The 13,533-nt window shown below is 32.7% G+C and overlaps 2 protein-coding genes across 2 annotated transcripts; one reads left to right on the top strand and one right to left on the bottom strand.

The window, feature by feature from the left end:
* Positions 1-162: 162 nt before the first annotated feature.
* LOC6042732 (glucose-induced degradation protein 4 homolog) lies at positions 163-11,874 on the bottom strand. The gene is made up of 5 exons (XM_038249177.1): positions 10,924-11,874; positions 1,811-1,978; positions 1,637-1,750; positions 1,456-1,574; positions 163-1,398 (listed from the first exon to the last, which is right to left on the bottom strand). Exons 1-5 carry the CDS (start codon positions 11,068-11,070, stop codon positions 1,335-1,337), a joined length of 612 nt encoding a protein of 203 aa, XP_038105105.1. The 5' UTR covers positions 11,071-11,874; the 3' UTR covers positions 163-1,334.
* LOC6042733 (ficolin-1) lies at positions 1,916-5,290 on the top strand. Its single transcript, XM_001870713.2, has 4 exons — positions 1,916-1,997; positions 4,227-4,397; positions 4,452-5,105; positions 5,170-5,290. Exons 2-4 carry the CDS (start codon positions 4,327-4,329, stop codon positions 5,249-5,251), a joined length of 807 nt encoding a protein of 268 aa, XP_001870748.2. The 5' UTR covers positions 1,916-1,997; positions 4,227-4,326; the 3' UTR covers positions 5,252-5,290.
* Positions 11,875-13,533: the final 1,659 nt, after the last annotated feature.

Genomic DNA, 13,533 nt, shown 5'->3' with positions numbered 1-13,533 from the left:
CAAACGAAGTTGTCGAGCGGGTGGAGACGATGAAATGCCTCGGAGTCATGCTGGATGAAAAACTGAACTTCAACGAACACATTGATTACGCCGTTCGGAAGGCAGCACGAAAGTTTTGGGGGCGGGCTGTGATATTGAACATCAACTTAAAAAAAATGTTGACTCGCGTTTCTTTTGTCGCGATCCCGCTTTTTATTGAAAATATAAGTATGTATATATAATTCATACGATTCATGACCCAAGTTTTGCTTCCAAAGAGGCAAGGGGGCGCGATGTGTGACAGATAGAGAGAGAGAGAGAGTAGTACAGTGTTATTACAATACGTGTCTAGTAATATCATTACAGCATCTCGAAAAATAGTCTCCTCCAAGAACGCGTGTTGCGCGTTCGCTCGCTCGCTTACAAAATACCCTATACGCAGGTCCCCCTGTTCTGTTCGCCCTCCCAGCTTTAACTTTAGCCTAGCGAGCTGCGCCCTCTCACGTACAACATCAAAGAGGGTGTTTAATTTTATTTATTTTTTTCGAAATATTAGTTTTTTTTTCTTTAAAGGGGGTTTTGCTTGCGCGAACATGCTATTCCTACTTTGTGGTTTGTCACTCTTATTCGTTTCGTCGATTTGCTTTTATTTTACTTGAGTTGGGACATAAGTTTTAAATAATTCACACGCGAATTGGGGTTGGGACCGTGTGGCGAAATGGCATTTAGATTGGATTTTCTTCCAAGAACTTTTATTTATGCGGGCTGTTTATATCGTTTATTGGATAACATTACTCTCAAAATTATAAGTAGGGGGTTGTAATTGTAATCTTTTCGTTTCGTTCGTCAAAATTTGAATTTCGTTAGACTCGCCGAAAAGGTTGACTATAACTTGCTACGAGTAGCTTGAAACTAGTTTTTTTTTGCTTACGTGTCATAATGTTCGAGGCGCAATATAAAATTATTATCGTCGCATTAATATGTGTTTGTGTGTGGGTGTTTCTGTGTGTAAGTGACGCTAGCGTTTCCTCCTACAGAGAACTCAGTTAAGATTTGTTGGTTTCATTTTACTGTCCTATTAGATTGTAGCATTTTATTTTGTTAGAGTAAACGAGGATAAAAATTGCTCCAAGCTCGCGACGCACGCTAATGATTTGTCCCATTATAAATAAAAGTGTTTTTCAGCGCGGCGCTCGTGTATGTTTGTATGTTTTGTGTGTTTTTTCTTCAACATTTTCAACAATAGCTGATAACGCACGATTCTATGTGTAGGTTAATCAACAAGCAAAACTTTAGTTTCGATTGTTTTATTAGAATCTTTTTTTTTTTATTTTTTTTTTAAGTAAGCAGCAGATTTATCTAAACTCGTAAATCTGAATGCACGACTCTGGAACATGCTCCAGCGTTAACGATTGGTACCTGTAAAATAGAGTAGGGACTTCAATTCTAGCTAATTTTTTAGTTGAATCAACTAACCATTCCGAGGATCTGTGGTAGTAGTAGCCTTCCATAACCGCCCGCGACTTTTGGAAGCAAATATAATAGAATCCTGCAAACGACGCTCCGTTGATGTCCTTAATCTTGTGGTCAGGTACCTGTGAAGTCGTTTGTGATTTTAAAAAGTTATAACATTATTTAATTTTAGGGTTGACAGTACCAAAAAGTGCTCTTTCCATCGCATAAACACGTAGTCGCTCTTCTGCAGCTCGTCGTAGTCGAAGTCGTCCGAGTTGAAGTTCTTCTGGTAGTCGACAAAGGCTGCAAATTTGCCCTGGAAAAAATATAAATCTCAATACAAAGATCAGCAAATTTCAAACCAAAACCCCCGTACAAAGTGCTTCCGGTCGACGTCCTCGTCGGCGTCCCACTTGCGCGTCAGGAAGGGGTACTTTTTCGAGATGATCTCGCCGTCGAAGAACGTCGTCAGCGTCGGGAACTCGAACGTGAGGCCGGTGATCTTGAGGTAGCCGCACAGGAACGAGTTGGCCTCGTCGACGTGCTGGAAGTTTTAATTGAAAGTAAGAAATTGTTTTTTGATATAAGCAAAATTTATTTATTTATAATTTAAATATAACCAGCGTTAAACAAAATTCACAGCTAATGAAAAATGTTCTCGAGTTTGTGAAACGTGATTGAGATGCATAAAAATTACTAAAATCTCTTTGATTATTTTTTTATAGCGCTCATGATGCCGGGATGAACATTCATGAAAAATCGTGAATCGGATTCATGGAAATCATGAACAAAACTCATGATGGCATCAATGAAACCAGAATGTCTTAAGTTTGAATTTTGTTCATGATTTCCATGAATCCGATTCACGATATCGTGAATGTTCGTCCCGGCATCATGAACGCCATAAAAAAATCAAAGAAATGTTAGTAATTTTTATGAATTTAAATCACGTTCAGGGTTGTTACGGGAGAGTCGAAAAAAAATCCGCGCCTAATCCGCGCCGACCCAAAATCCGAAACCGCGCAAAATCCACACCACATAATAAAATATCGCGACCAACATTTAAGAAATTTTATTTTTTAATGAAGAAAAACTAATTCAGAAAGTATTTGATTAAAAAAAACTCTTTTTATGTTAAAAGGCTCCAAAAGAATGAAAGCAATAAATCCATTTAAAAAAACAATTCCTCAAGAGACGGTCAAGGCAAGGGTCATGAAAAAAAATCTTCAAAATAGAAAAAAACAATATTTAAAAACCTAAAAATTTAACTTCAAAAATATAACCTCAAAATTAAATCAAAATCTAAAATTATAATATGATAAAATTTTAAATTTCGATAGTCTAAATATTCAAAATCTAAGAATTTTTATACAGTTTGTAATACAAAATCCTCGCTTGAATTTCACTCCGAAAGAAATTTAATTTCCTATATTTAAAATAATGTTTTCTCATAATTTCAAAATCTCTTACAAAAAATAGGACTTCAAAAATTGTGGAATTCAAGAATATAAGAACTAAGAATTCAAAAATAAAAACATTTAAGAATTTACGAATTTTAGAATTTTAAAATTTTCGAATTTTAGGGATTTTCAAATTTTAGAATTTTAGAACTTTAGAATTTCAGAATTTTAGAATTTTAGAATTTAAGAATTTAAGAATTTAAGCATTTAAGAATTAAAGAATTTAGGATTTTAGAATTTTAGAATGTATAAGCTTAAGGATACTTAAATCATTTTATATTTGAGAATTTTTTTCTTTTAGTTTTTAAATTTTGACTTTTAAATTTTGTTTTTTTTTTATTCTTCAAATTTTGTATAACCCAAATTTTTGGTATTTTGAATTTCAGATTGCTAAAATTTTGAATTTCAAAATTTCAGATTTTTTAAATTACAATTTTAAAAATTTCGAAAAATAATTAATATGTATTTTGATTTTTTTTTGTTATTATAAAAAAATATTAAAACATTTTTTTTCGAATTTTTGAATTTCTGAAGCTTTGAATTTGGAATGTTCTGATCTTTTTATTTTCGCCAAGAATGTTTAAATTTAGAAAAAAAAAATATTTGTACCGATTAAATTCCATTCAAAAATTCGAAAGTGGAGACCAGCTTCTGTTACGTCCAATCAAGCTAATATTTGGCGCCCACCAGAACAATCCCCAATAATAGTTTTTGTTACACATTCTAATGTCTATATCTTCGGGAAAAGTTTGTAATATTTGATTTACAAAATTAAAAATTGATTAGGTAAATCCAGTATAAATTTAAAAATAAATAAGGTTAAAAATCATTACTCAAAACTCAAAAGAAATTAAATATTCAGAGCCGGAGATGTTAAGAAATGACAAGAAACATATAAAAAAAAATTTTTACATAATCTTCATCTTCATTTTTCTACGTTTCGTACTAAGAAAATACAAACAAACATTTTCAAAATTGCCATCCGCGCGAAATCCGCGCCTGAGCAAAATTAGCCAGCAAATCCGCGCCAGATCCGCGCGAACCGCGCCGTCCGTAACAACCCTGCACGTTTCACGAACTCGTGAACATTTTTCATGAGCTGTGTATATTTGTTTAACGCTGGTTATTTTTTTGATCGTGATTACGACTCTTTTGGTCATGAAATCGTGAACTTTGTTTGCCGTCCACATAACCATAGTCATGATCTTTAATAGGTCCTGTACGGGTTTCCCAACGATCAAAACTTGAGTCCTCTTTTGTAGTGATGAACGTGAATCGTGAAACTTGCCTCTTGAATAACAATAACGTTTTTCATACTATTATCTACTTAAGGGGGAATCGCAATCTTCTTCAATTGAAAAAAAAATAAGATTATGGGAACAACATTTGATAAATCTGCAAGCAGAGTGCATTCAGTCTCTCCGGAGTCAAAATGAAGTTTGCAGTACTTGCTCTGTTGGCGTATTTTCTGGTAGTGTTAAGTGAAAACTTAAGCGAAGAAAAGTGAGTTGAACTTTTCATAAAAGTTAAGTGAAAAATAAATAAACTATTCTTCAGGATTTCAGAACGAATCGCCAAGCTGGAGACGCTCGGTGAAATCTTGACGCAGAATCAAAAATCGCTAAATAATCAGATTGGAGTCATCGAATCAAGTTTATCGCTGATAACCGACAATACCAGGAAAATTCTAGACAACCAGCTGGAAAAGATACCCGCCATATCGTCCTGCAAGGAACCGCTCAAATCGGGCATATTTCGGTTGCGGAATCCCAAGCTGAAAGTCTACTGCGAGATGGACTCGTTCGACGGGGATTGGCTGGTGATTCAGCAGCGAGTGGACTACACGCTCAGCTTTAACCGAAGTTGGGCCGAGTATCGGGACGGATTCGGAACGGTTGGGAAAGAGAGCGAGTTTTGGCTCGGGCTGGAGGCCGTTCATCAGATCACGAAGGATGGATCGTGTGAGCTGGCTGTTGATTTGAAGGACCAATCAGGACACTACCAATATGCACGATATTCTAGCTTTGGATTGGCGGGAGAAGATCACCGGTACAGACTTACGGTTGGAGGGTACTCGGGAACTGCTTTCTACAATTTTGTCAAACTTAACAATTACTCGTTTATGACATACGATTTTGGCAGCGATATAATCGATCAGAAAATCTGTTACTTGCACCTCAGCAGTGGATGGTGGTATTGCAATTGTAACTGGTATATCAGTATTACGTACAGCAACAAAAAAAATCTTGTAACTTTTTTTTACTATATTTTACAGCAACCTCAATTATCCATCCACCTATCGGAATGATGAATGCACTAAGTTTTCCTATTCAAGAATGATGATTCGTTGCGAATGAGTTACTTCGGACATCGTGAATTGCTGTTCTTAAAAATTACGATGTTTTGTAATAATTTGAGTATTTTATAAAAATATGTTTTTAAAATTACCACAAGTTATTGCGTCGTTTTATATCTAGTAATATTTCAAAATCATGCCAATTTTAGTATTAAAAAAGCGTTATTTTTTGAAAAAATCCATTGTTGTCAAAATTTTTGAACCTTTATAGTCGAATTCCAGGTAAATATAAGTACGAAGCTCGATTGAATCATAAAAAAAAAAAAACTCATATTTAAAAATGTAAACACTCTGAATCAAAACCTTTAAAAAACTGTATACAGTCCAGACTCGATTATCCGAAGCCTCGACTATTCGAAGCCTCGATTATTCGAAGTTTTGATTATCCGAAGTTCGATTATCCGAAGGTTTGTATTGTATGGGACTTCAGATAATCGAATAACAAACAGAAATGTTTTTAGTTTTTTTTCCTTTTTCTTCTTTTTTTAACATCAAATTCGAGTTCTGCGACCCCATTTTAGTCAAATTTGAATAGTTGATTGCTTATTAAATAATAAAATGCATTTTTTTCTTCAATATTTCGTTGGCCGCCATCTTGGATTAGAAAAATGTAAATCACTTCAGCGTAGTTGAGGGGTCATACTTAAGCTCGACAATCAAAATAAGACAGCGAAAAAAAATGTTTTTTTTTTTTTCGTGATTCGATTATCCGAAGTGAAATTGGACTGGACTGTAAAACTGTTATAATAAACATATGAAAAACAATAGATTTATTGTAAGACTTCGAAAAAAAATCTGTAGAAATTTGAAAATTCATGATTTTTTTTTTTAAATATTGAAAATGTAAAAATGTCAAAATAAAAAAAAAACAGTAATTAAAAAATAGTTTCGTTCTTAAGTTTCTAAATTTTTCAAGTCTTTGGAGTCATATTTAAGGTTAGAGAAGAAACACAAATTTTGAGGAAAACAAACTTCTCGTGGTTCGATTATCCGGAGTGAAATTTTGGTGACGACATAGAATAATCGAGTATGAACGGTATTTAATTTTTTCAAACCCCTGCATTCCAAAATCTTTATCTTTATGGTTTTCAAATTTTTGAACTTCTGATTTTTTTATAATTTTTGAGTATCTGAATTGTTTAATTTTTATGTTTCTGAATTTTCAATTATTAGATTCTTGATTTTTGAATTTTTTAATAACCCTTTTTTCAATTTAAAATTTTTAAGTTTTTAGTTTTTAAATCTATTATTATTTGAATTTTAAATTTTCATGTTTACAATTACAAAACCTTTATATTTTGTAAACTTTAAAATCCCTAAATTTTGTTATCCTTATTTTTTGTTAATTTTTATGATTTTTTTTTCTAATTTTTGAATTTTCGGATTTCTGAATTTTGAAATTTTCATATTCCTGATATTTTTAAATTTTTAGATATTTGATTTTCATATTCTTGATATTTTTATAGTGAGTTTGTTTTTTTTTTGAAATTCTGAATTTAAAATTTTTGAAGTTTTGGATTTTGAAATCTATGATTTTTTGAATTTTAAATTTACAAATTGATAGTTTAAAATTGTTGAATCCTAATTTCTATACATTTCGGAATCCTTAAAACCTCCTCCTAGAGATTCCAAAATGTATAGAATTTAAGATTAAACAATTTTAAAATTATAAATTTGTAAATTTAAAATTCAAAAAATCCAAAAATTCAAAAATTGGAAAAAGTTATAAAAAAATTAAAATAAAAAAAAAACATAGGATAGCATAATTTAAAGATTTTAAAAATACTAAATTTCAAAATTCAAAAAATCATAGATTTAAAAATTTAAAACTTAAAAATTTAAAACTTTAAAAAAATCCATGATAGGCGATTTCGAAATGCTATTTTTAATTTAAAATTTTATATTAATTCTTATTTTTTTTACTAAAAATTTTGAAGTTCTTAATTTTTAAATCTTCGATTTTCTGAATTTAAGAATTTCATGTTTAAATATTATAAAATCATTATATTTTTGAAACATTAAAATCCCTAGATTTTGTTATCATTATTTTTTATTAATTTTATGTTTTTTTTCTAATTTTGAAATTTTTGGATTTCTGAATTATCAAATTGTTATATTCCTTTTTTTTAATTTCCAGATTCTTGATTTTTTATTTTCATATTCTTGATTTTTTTATATTAAATTTGTTTTTTTTTTTTGAAATTTGTAAAGTTTTGAATTTTTGAATCTATATTTTTTAATTTGAAATTTACAAAATAATAATTCAAAAATTGATCAATCTTAAATTCTCTACAGTTTGGAATCTTAAAAACCTCCTACTCCTAAAGATTTCAAAGTGTATTCAGATTTTTAAGCGAAAATGGCGTTACGATTGGTGCACGACCGAAATGTCAAAATCGCGCAGTGGTACCAACATTAGAAACAAAGGGTGGCTGTCAAGTGTCAAGCTATTGCACACTTTGTTTCTAATGGTGGTACCACTGCGCGATTTTGACATTTCGGGTGTGCACTAATCGTAACGCCATCTTCGCTTAAAAATCTGGATAGAATGATTCAACAGATTTAAAATTATTAATTTGTAAATTTAAATTTCCCTGGGCTTTGTCATAATGAGTGTCATAGGTTTGATGCTTGTTTGGCAAAGAGTATGATTTGATTCGATGTGGAATTAAAATCGAAGTGTTCAGTATATTGCTGAAACTTCCATTTTTACACATGGACACCACTTCATGCTGCGAGAACCCACTTTGGCGTAGTCTCAGGGCTTAATCGATGGCCGGTAAGCTGTCATCGAGACAAGGAGGTTCTCTGATAGTGGAAATATCACATTTGTGCAATGAACCGCTACATATGTGATTTTTCCCTATTTTAATGTGGGTGTCAGGTTAGGATGCGGGTTTAAAAAAATAGTGATTGTAGAATTTAGGATTTCAACTATAAATATCAACTTTTTATACTTTGCCTTTAGTTATTTAGGGACAAAATTAGTAACAGTGAATTTAGTAATTCTATCAGAATCGGTGATTTTCATTCAAGTAGCATAAAAACCATTCTTTTTTGTCAAAATTTTCATAGAGTCTCGATCAATCAATAGTGAAATGATATCGGACTAAATTCGTTGATCTGTTGAACTAACGGTTGTCGGATTATAATTGTATCGACCATTGTTGCGAATCGAGGATCTACTGGAATTCTGACGATCAAATGGTCGTCTCTTTTTCAATTCACGACTTGAAATGTTAATCTATTTTTTTTAAGAAGCCAGACAGGGTTTAGAAGAAACGTTCTAGATTTTTTTGGCTATTAATTAAAATGTCGGGGATTTGAGATAAGAGTAGCTTTCGGATAGGTTGCTTAAATCTTGTATTCAATTCAAGTTAGGTAGTTATCCGCAAATGAATATTTGGACTTATATGAATAATTGAACATTTTGGACTTATGAATAACACACAACTGTGCATTTATTCTATAGTCAGATCCATACAGCGTCAGTGTTTATTTGGTCGAAGTGTACTAATTCATTGGCAGATCTGATTCTAGTTGTAATGTACGACAAGACTACTGACGGACGTGACAGGACGAGGGCCCAGTTTAGAGGTTTCGACATCAACGATGTGCGGCTGGATCACCCTCCCAAAAAAAAAAAAAAAAAAATTGTAAATTTGAATTTAAAAAAAAAACTAGATTTAAAATTCCAAAGCTTCACCAATTTCAAATTCAGAATTAACTTAGGGTAACAAAATATAGGCATTTTAAAGATACCAAAGTTTATAGATTTTATAATATTATAAAATATATAAATATATATAATATTATAAATTTATAATAAACAATTTTAAAATTATAAATTTGCAAATTTAAAATTAATAAAACAAAGATTTAGAATTACAAATCTTCACAAATTTCAAATTCTGAATAAAAAAAAATACAAATCAAAATAAAATAAAAACATGAAAAACAAAAATTAAGAATCTAAAAAAAAAAATCAGGAATAAAAAAAATTTAAAATTGAAAAAAAAGGATAACAAAATATATTGATTTTAAAGATACCAACATTAAAAAATTTAAAATTTAGAATTTAAAATTTTATCTTATTTTTTTCGCTTTTCATTTTTTAAAATTCAGATTTTTTTAACTTTTAAATCATTGGAAGCTGTACAATCCTTTTCACATCCCTAGATTTTAGAATTTCATGTTTTGAACTGTTGAGCTTAAAATTTTCAAATATTTTAGTCATGTATTTTTTTTTTAATTTTGGAGATCCACAATTTTTAAATCTTAGTTTACCATTTTTTAATTATGCCGCTGCAAATATTGTTTTAATGTTTACGTCCTTTAACACTGACCAAAGTCGAGGGGGAGGATAAAAATGAATGTCATGTTTCAATATTTGAACAAAAAAAAAGTGTTTCATGTGCATTTTACAATTTTTTTTTATTTTGAGCAAAACAACTTTTTGTACACCGAAATTTTACAAAAAAAACCTGCTGCAATATATGTTTTAAATTGTTGACTACAACATTTTTAAATTCTTAAACTCTTGAATTTTTAGCTTCTGAATTTTGAAACTTAATTTTTTTAAATAATTGGATTTAGTTTTTTTTGGATTCTTTATTTTCTTTTTTTTTGGCAAATTTATAATTATTTTTAACCCTCTTCAACCCCACCCCGCCTCTAGACGGGCTTCGATTTAAAAAATCAATTTTTCAACCAATTTTTGATCTTCAAAAAGCATTGGAAAGAAGAACTTTTAAAATTTTGGAAAATTTTAGGGTTTGAAGTTTGACTTGTTTTATGTGACTTTGCCAATGTTTTCAAAAATGTCATTTTTTAGGGGTCAACTTTGGCTGTGTTTTTTACTAACATTTCCTATATTTTAAGTAAAAAGAAGTATGCAGTAATTTTTCTAGTGCCCCAGACTATGCCTCTACGCATTCATTTACAATTTAAATGATAATGGTTCCATTTTATAGCAGAAAATGTGAAAAACATGCAAAAAATTGAAAAAGTTACTGTAAAAACATGAAAAATTTGATAGGCTAAATGTAATGATAGGAGGTGGTAGAGTAGGCCAAATACTACCAAAAACAAACATAAACTAAACAAGATAAATGCAAATTAAAATACTAAAAATGAAACAAGAAAAAACATAAAACAAGAGAAGTCAAGTTTTTCGTAGAACAAAAGTTGCTCAAAATGACCTCCTGAACACGGGAAAAATAAAAAAATTCGAAAAAAAAAAATTGGGCAGTAGAGGGTTAATGACTTTTCCCTCAGATTTTGTTTATTCCGAGAAATATTAAAATCCGTCCTTTTCATTTTCACCTTTCCAAGATTCTGCCATAAGAGGCAATCCTGGATTTTCAATATGGTTTGACCTAATACAAAACTATTAGAACGTTTCGTAAATCTGGCACTTGAGGCCTTCAGATAATCGAGTCTGGTCTGTACTTAAAATTTGGGAGTTTAATATTCAAAATACTCAATAAACTTTTGGTTTCAAGAAACCATTGAAAAAAAGGGTTCCTATAAATCAAAAATTTGTTGAAAATTTTGAATATTGACGTTTCAATCTCTCAATCATTTTTTTTTAAATTTCGTGCAGAACAGGTAAATTGCCCTAGTACAATTCAACAAATCAAGCTTTTTTTTTGTCTGTGTTCCCTCACTCACCTGCAGCACGACCTCCACCTCGTACGAGTTCCCCTTGGACTTTTGGAAGCCCCGAAATTTGGATCCATTGTAAAGCAGCGATTTGGTCACTCCGAGCTGCTTGGAATTGTTTGGCGGGGGAGGCACGATATCTACTTTGACTGGCATGTTGTTGACCGAGCTGGTCTCCTGTGCCGACGACGATGACGACGACGACGAAGACGGTTCTCCCTGTTCCTCCTCCTGCTGCTGCTGACCAGCCCCGTTCGAAGCCGCTTTCTCCTCCTCGAAGGTGACCTTGAACGGAGGTGCCTCTTCCGCTATGACCACCAGCACCTCGTCCTCCGGAACTGGTCCCTTCGTAAGCACTTCCTGCTCGTTCACTAGCGGTCCCTCCTCCTCCTCCTCCTCTTCCTCGCCGCAGCCTTCCCCGGTGGCCACGTCGACTTCCTGCTGATGATTGTACGACGACGAGGCGCAACCCTGCTGATCCGGTTGCTGCTGCTGGGACCGAATGTGGTCGACCAGCGGTGGCGGAACGCCCCCGGAAGCAGACGAGGACGAAGTCTCCGGGGAGGACGGCGCACTTTCCTCGCGGTCCGTTCTACGGTCGTCCACGTCCCCCGCCGCCTGCAGCTGTTCCGGATCCTGCTGAGGCAAGCCCAGTTGGACTTCGACCACCTGGGGCTTTATTTTGACGGATTTTCGGGCGGTGGGAACGCGGGTAGACGGGTCAACCTGCGCGCACCACGGAACAAAAAGAAAAAGGACAATAAACTCCTCCGGCGAAACTTCCGGGGCACACAACACGCAAGGACTGAGCACAACGCACGGCACGGACAAGGGAATCGATGGCTCGCTCAAACCGCCCGGGAAGGAAAAGCGATTCTGTTTGTTTCTACGACGAATTTTAAAAGAAGTTCCGATAAGGGCAAGACTCTTCCTCTCTTGTTTCTTTTTTTTTTCGATCTGTCAAAAGAGTCCAGCGAGCCTTATCGACCAAATTTTAAAGGGTGGAATCGAGCTTTTACTGAGTCGTTTTAAAATTTAATCCATAACGGGGAAAAGAACTTTTTTTTTTAAATTTTTGCTCAATATTGTGGTTTTTGTTTGGGTTTTTGAAATAAATCGAAATATTAATTATGGATACATCTAAAAACTTTTTTTTGTAATTTTAAACTAATTTTCACTAGCAACAAGTGGTCAAAGAAGATATTTTTTGTCAAAAAAAGTTGCAAAGATATTTTGTTTAAAAATAATTTCCGCTTTTTCCGATATTCAAAAATGTCAAACTGAAAGGGAGGGGGATAGAGACTGAGACTCTGAATAATCGAATCATTTAAAAACCTATTTTTATTGGAAAAATTAACTCTGTACAGCCCAATTTTTTTTTCGATAAATTTCTATTCTTCGCATGCTTAGGAAGTTATTTTGAGCTATTTTTGTTCTAGGTTCTTCTCTTGCTTTATGGTTTTCTTGTTTCATTTTTAGTATTTTAATTTACATTTATCTTGTTAAGTTTATGTTTGTTTTAAGTAGTATTTGGCTCTAGATTTGGCTTATTCTACCACCTGCTATCATTACATTTAGCCTATTTATTTTTTCATATTTTTTGCTTGTTTTTCACATTTTCTTTTATAGAACGATACCATTATCATTTAAATCACAGTCTCGATCCGAAACTTCAAATACGAACAAAAGCAGGGAACCTGAGATTGGGATATACGTTTCGGAAAGTGGAAACTGTTGCACATGGTTGAAGTTGAAAATTTTGCAACTGATCTTAATTTATGCTAAATTTAAGAATTTAAACACCAATCTACAGCAACCCGGTTTTAAAACTAAAGATACCGTCAGTGGGGGTGACATTGGGTCTGGGGGGTGAGATTGGGTCAAAGTGATTTTTTACGGATTTTACCATTTCTCAGGTTCTTCTCAATGAAAATGAATTCTGTTGAAAGGGTTGTGTAGGGGACATCTTAAGATGACTCCGCTGAAAAAATCTCGTTCCTAGAACAAATCTTGTTATTTTGGCAGCTGTCTAAATTTGGGGTACGTTTTTGGCCAAAAATGACCTCTCGAAAAATCATTTTTCTAATATTTTTGTTAGAATTGCTCGAAAACTACCCAAATGTTTGAAAATCTCCACTTCAAACATTGTAGCGTGTCAATACGATTCCCTCGAACAAGAAACACTGTTGGATGACTTGTTTTTACCATATCGTTGTATTTGAGCATCACTTTAGTTTCATTTGACCCAATGTCACCCCCTCTAAGGGGTGAGATTGGGTCAATTTTCAAACAATTGGCATTTAAGGTAGTGTTCATCAAAATCCGCCATATTTTGGGAAAATGTTAGTAAACTATCTAAGAACAAATCTACGTTGAAAGATTTCCGATGTTATTTAAATTGTTTTTGTTAGAGGTGTATCGTTTTTTGACCCATAGTCACCCCCACTGACGGTAAACTAAATGGACGATAATTCTTGAATAATCTTGCTTAGAATCGCGATAAAAGCGGTTTAAATTGAAAAATTTAAAAATATTGTTTTGTTCTAGAATTTAACGAAATTTTGTTTTTATTTTAATTAGCCAACAACGGATTAATATTTTTTTTACAAAACTTTTAAA

This window comes from Culex quinquefasciatus, chromosome 1 (assembly GCF_015732765.1).
Source record: "Culex quinquefasciatus strain JHB chromosome 1, VPISU_Cqui_1.0_pri_paternal, whole genome shotgun sequence".
In the NCBI taxonomy this organism is placed as follows: Eukaryota; Metazoa; Arthropoda; class Insecta; order Diptera; family Culicidae; genus Culex; species Culex quinquefasciatus.
The sequence above is the reverse complement of the archived record's forward strand: the minus strand, read 5'-3'. Positions and strand labels throughout refer to the sequence as shown.